The sequence below is a fragment of the Saprolegnia parasitica genome (genome assembly GCF_000151545.1).
Source record: "Saprolegnia parasitica CBS 223.65 unplaced genomic scaffold supercont2.2, whole genome shotgun sequence".
In the NCBI taxonomy this organism is placed as follows: Eukaryota; Oomycota; class Saprolegniomycetes; order Saprolegniales; family Saprolegniaceae; genus Saprolegnia; species Saprolegnia parasitica.
This window is the reverse complement of record NW_012156396.1, coordinates 1,140,845-1,144,902: the sequence shown is the minus strand read 5'-3', so window position 1 is coordinate 1,144,902 and position 4,058 is coordinate 1,140,845. Positions and strand designations below refer to the sequence as shown.

Sequence of the window (4,058 nt, the reverse complement as noted above, 5' to 3'; positions counted from 1 at the left end):
AAGAGCAAGTGCCCACCGGGCCTCCGGTCTGGCAAGTGGACACCCGAGGAAGAAAAGTTCACCAACACCATGATCCACTACTTCAGGCTCGGGCTCCTCGACATCGAAGACGGCACGTCACTGCGGTGGTTCCTTAGCAAGAAGCTCAACTGCGAAGCGATGCGCGTGACCAAAAAGCTTAAAGGCAACAGCTCGATCGGGAAGCAGATCTTCCGAGCGGTCGACTGCCCAAGTGTCACGGAAGAAGCCGTGCGCGAGGCCACCGAGACACTCCGTGTGCTCGAAGAAGAGTTCTTCTCATCACTCGCGTACAAGCCGCCGCCAAATACTGCGGCCAAGGACGTCGCGCCGCCACCCGCGAACGGCAAGCGACCAAAGCGTGCCAAGCCCGCCCCGGCCCTCACACCCGAGCCACCTTTGCCGCTTGTCGAGGACGACGGGCCAAGCGAGCCGGCCAACCCGGAGGCCGAGCTCCTTTTGCATTTTTGCCTCTCGGCGCACCGCGGAGAGAAGCGGTCCGCAGACGACGCCGGCTTGGACGAAGACGACGGCGATGAGGACGGCGACGAGTCGTGAGTAGGATCAGATAGCGTAAATAACACCCACCAAACATCACACAAAATGTGTCAGAGGTTGCAGCCGGCGGCGTGGCCAAGCCACTTGAGGCTCGGGAGTGCGTTCTTGGAGGCTTTGGTTCACGCTTCATCGTCGCGAAGGAAAAACAGCAAAAATCTCGTCGACCAAAAGCTTCGCGGAGAGTGCCTACGACTACCTGGGAAGGCGAAATGTCGGGTCGCGCTCAAGGATCCACCCTTGAGATGACTGAGGCAGTCGAGCCACACATCAACATGGATGCTATCGTCATTAGGATATGTTAAAAAGTTAGCGTTGAGGTGTTATCTGTGAGTCAACTTGGATCTGGCATTGCTGGAGCGCTATTCGCATTCACGCGACTGCACGACGGTACGGGCGCCCTATGTCGGCGAGGTAGCGTTCCAGAGTCGCTGCCATCGCCTTGTCTTCGCGCGCCATTTGCTGGGTTGTAATGAAATCGGTCCACCAGAACTCTTCGTGATCCCTTGGACAGCGCTTGCGGATCACCCACGCGTCGTGGTACAGGTTGTGGGCGAGCCGATCGGCATGGCAACTTTTCACGCCTTCCACTTGCGCGCACATGTCGCCGTGCAGCGGAAACAAGGTCTCGTCACTGGGTCTTCGCCGTACGGGTACAAGATATCGGTTCGGCGCCGTCGCATAGCTCGCGCGAACAAACTCGCCGATACACATTTGCGGCAGACACACGGCGTCGTCGGTCGCGACACCAGCGAGGCTCGATAGCAAATGCAATACGGCGTCGGTCTTGCCGTCAGCGCACCACCGCTGGATGAGACCGTCGACGGCCGGGAGCGTCACCCAGCCGTGCTTGGTCAAGCACGCATGCACGAACGTTGCAACCTCCGGGAGCTCCGTGTCGATGGTCACCGAGACGACGTCGCGGAGGCAAAGCACGACGAGATCGAGATCGTCGAGGCGAAGAAGCGCCGCACAGAAGCGGGTCAAAAACCCCGCCGTGGGCCGGCCGGCGTGGCGCTATGTCTCTTGACTATACGGTGTTGCAATACAGCATTGGTATTACAGTTGTAGTGGAACTGAGCTATTCCAACGCCTCACGGAGCTCGTGAATGTTCACAAGGTACGGCACGGGCGTCCCGTTCACTAAGAAGTGAATGCGCCGGTAGTTGGTCAGGTCGTGAAGATCTCTGTCGGTGTCAGCGCGGTCGTCGGCCGTGGTGTCGGTGTCGACGTGGGCAACTTGCCTAATGGTCACGGACGTGGGTAAGTTGATCAAGTCGCTCGCGGGCCGTCGCGCGAATGACGTGGCAATGTACCAGGTCGTGCTGGGTCCTGGAGCGTCTCCGCCAGTGCGTTCGACACCGTGTATCTATCGAGAGTACGAGTTGCAACGCAGTTCATCGAGAGCGTGTATCCTACTTGAGGTGTCATTGCCTCGGCGCGCTGGTTGGTCGTCTGGTTCTGCTTGGCCTTGGTTGCATAGACAAAAAGCTCGAGCTTGTACGTCGCCGCCGCGGCGGAACGTCTCTCTTGGAGGCATTTCCACGCGGTTGTGAGCTTGGAAATGAAGTTGCCCTCGTCAAGGCCGACGTAGTCGGTTTGCGCCTTCGAGACACCCGTCTTGAAAAAGATAAGGAGCGGGCTCGGCAGCTCCATCGTGATCTTGTCTCTGCGGTTGGCTTCAGTCGCCTCGTACGCGACCTTGATGCGGTTGGCTTCGAGAGCGATGGCATCTTGGATGAGAGAAAAAGGCCCGCGCAAGTCGACCACGATGGTGGCTTGGCCAGCCGTTGATCGTGACTTTGCGCGGTCGCCAAGCTTGATGGTCACAACAGCCTCCATGCTGGCGGGCAATGGGAGGATCGGGCGCGCTGGTTGCCGTGCCATCGTACCGGTACAAGTTACTACTCGATCACGCACCTGATTGCCTCTCGAATTCGTGCACGAGGTCGAATTACTGGTGGAGGCGTCTCCTCATTGAAAAATATAATGCAAGCGCAGCAGGCAGAATTAGGCCGTCCCGATCTCGATTTACGAATTACACCAGATCGAATTAGCTCCGACAATAAAGATATGGTGGACTTCCTGCTCCGCTACGGTGATGATGTCAAGGAGGTGTACGCAGGTATACGTTTAGACAATAGAAACGCAGAGGCATTCGGCGCTTGCGTGCCTGGCAAGGACCGTCCTCGCGCAAAACGTCAAGTGCCAAGCGGCCGCTCGCCGTTGGCGAGTACGAGTACGCGGGCGTTGGCCGAGACAACCTCGCGGAGCACCTCTCAAGCGAAGGCAACGCAATCGTACAGACATCGACCACTACGGTTCATGCATGAGAGACTTGTGAGCTCAATACGTGCGAGACAATAAGGCTGCAAGGCCACCGCTATGAGGCCGCCACGTCAGGAACGAATTTTAGCCAATGAGAAGCGCCCGTCAAATGCCAAGCACAATTCATTTGCATGTCGGATCATCGATGAGTCCTCAGACGCTTTAGAGTTTTGCTGTTTCTTCAACACATCGATTCAACGACGGGACGATGACCGCCAACGCAGTGCAGACAAAGGCTACGACGTTGCTGCCGGCGTCGCCAGCGGCTTGGCCGACCACGCGAGGAGCCACTTGAGGTTCGTGAGCGCGTTCTTCGAGGCTTTGGTCCAGGCTTCGTCGTCGCGAAGGAAGAGCAGCGAAAAGTTGCCCACGTGTGTTGCCGTAATCTACAATCATCGTAAGGCGTCGCGAGGTCGCGTACGACTACCTTGTAGGGAAGTCGGAAGCTTGAGTCGCGCTCCAGGACCCACGCTTCGAGATGGCCGAGGCAGTCGAGCCACGCGGCAATGCCAAGGTTGAAGAAGCTCTCCGGGAAGGCATCTTGGTCCGACCCGTGCCTAAATGCCGCACGCGATAAGCCTACATGAGAAACACGGGCGTCGTACAGGTGGTACTCCATCTCGGGTCGCTGCAGCCTTATCACTTTGGACGCGTTGCCGAGCGGCACGAGGCGGTATCTACGGTCGGGTTGGAGATGCGAGAGAAGAGGTGGTGACCTGTGAAAGGCAACGCCGAGAGTCTCGGCAATGTGCTGTAACAGCAGCGTCGCTTCGCCCCACGCCGCGTTGATCTCGTGCCAATCCGTGTGCTGCGCAAGCAGCCGGCCCATCGAGAAGCCGTTGATGGTCCCGAACGGCCCCTTGTGCCAAATGTAAAAGGCATCGCTCGCAACGTTCATGCGCCGGATCGCTCGCGCGCGCTGCTCCATCGTGGCCACGCGCGCAATCTCCATGTCTCGATGCTCGCGCTGCGCCGCCAGTGCCCACATGCAGTCGTCAATTGACGCCCACACGGACATCTCGTCGTACTCGAGCTCCGCCATCTCGAGCTCGAGGCGCTCGAGGTCGGCTTCGATACGCAGTCGCTCGTCGCGCATCGACTGCATGAGGCGGTCGTGCGGCGCGCGGCGCTGGACCGGCGGCGGCACCTTGGCCTTG

General features: G+C 58.8%; 3 protein-coding genes across 3 annotated transcripts; 1 reads left to right on the top strand and 2 right to left on the bottom strand.

The window, feature by feature from the left end:
* Positions 1 to 632, top strand: SPRG_01037 (hypothetical protein). The gene has a single exon (XM_012339239.1). It carries the CDS (start codon positions 70 to 72, stop codon positions 574 to 576), a length of 507 nt encoding a protein of 168 aa, XP_012194629.1. The 5' UTR covers positions 1 to 69; the 3' UTR covers positions 577 to 632.
* A 313-nt stretch (positions 633 to 945) lies between these two features.
* Positions 946 to 2,415, bottom strand: SPRG_01036 (hypothetical protein; the record flags this gene model as incomplete). Its single annotated transcript, XM_012339238.1, has 2 exons — positions 946 to 1,590; positions 1,993 to 2,415. 2 exons carry the CDS (start codon positions 2,413 to 2,415, stop codon positions 946 to 948), a joined length of 1,068 nt encoding a protein of 355 aa, XP_012194628.1.
* A 598-nt stretch (positions 2,416 to 3,013) lies between these two features.
* Positions 3,014 to 4,006, bottom strand: SPRG_01035 (hypothetical protein; the record flags this gene model as incomplete). The annotated part of the gene is made up of 4 exons (XM_012339237.1): positions 3,014 to 3,287; positions 3,329 to 3,458; positions 3,507 to 3,578; positions 3,618 to 4,006. 4 exons carry the CDS (start codon positions 4,004 to 4,006, stop codon positions 3,138 to 3,140), a joined length of 741 nt encoding a protein of 246 aa, XP_012194627.1. The 3' UTR covers positions 3,014 to 3,137.
* Between the last annotated feature and the right edge of the window lie 52 nt (positions 4,007 to 4,058).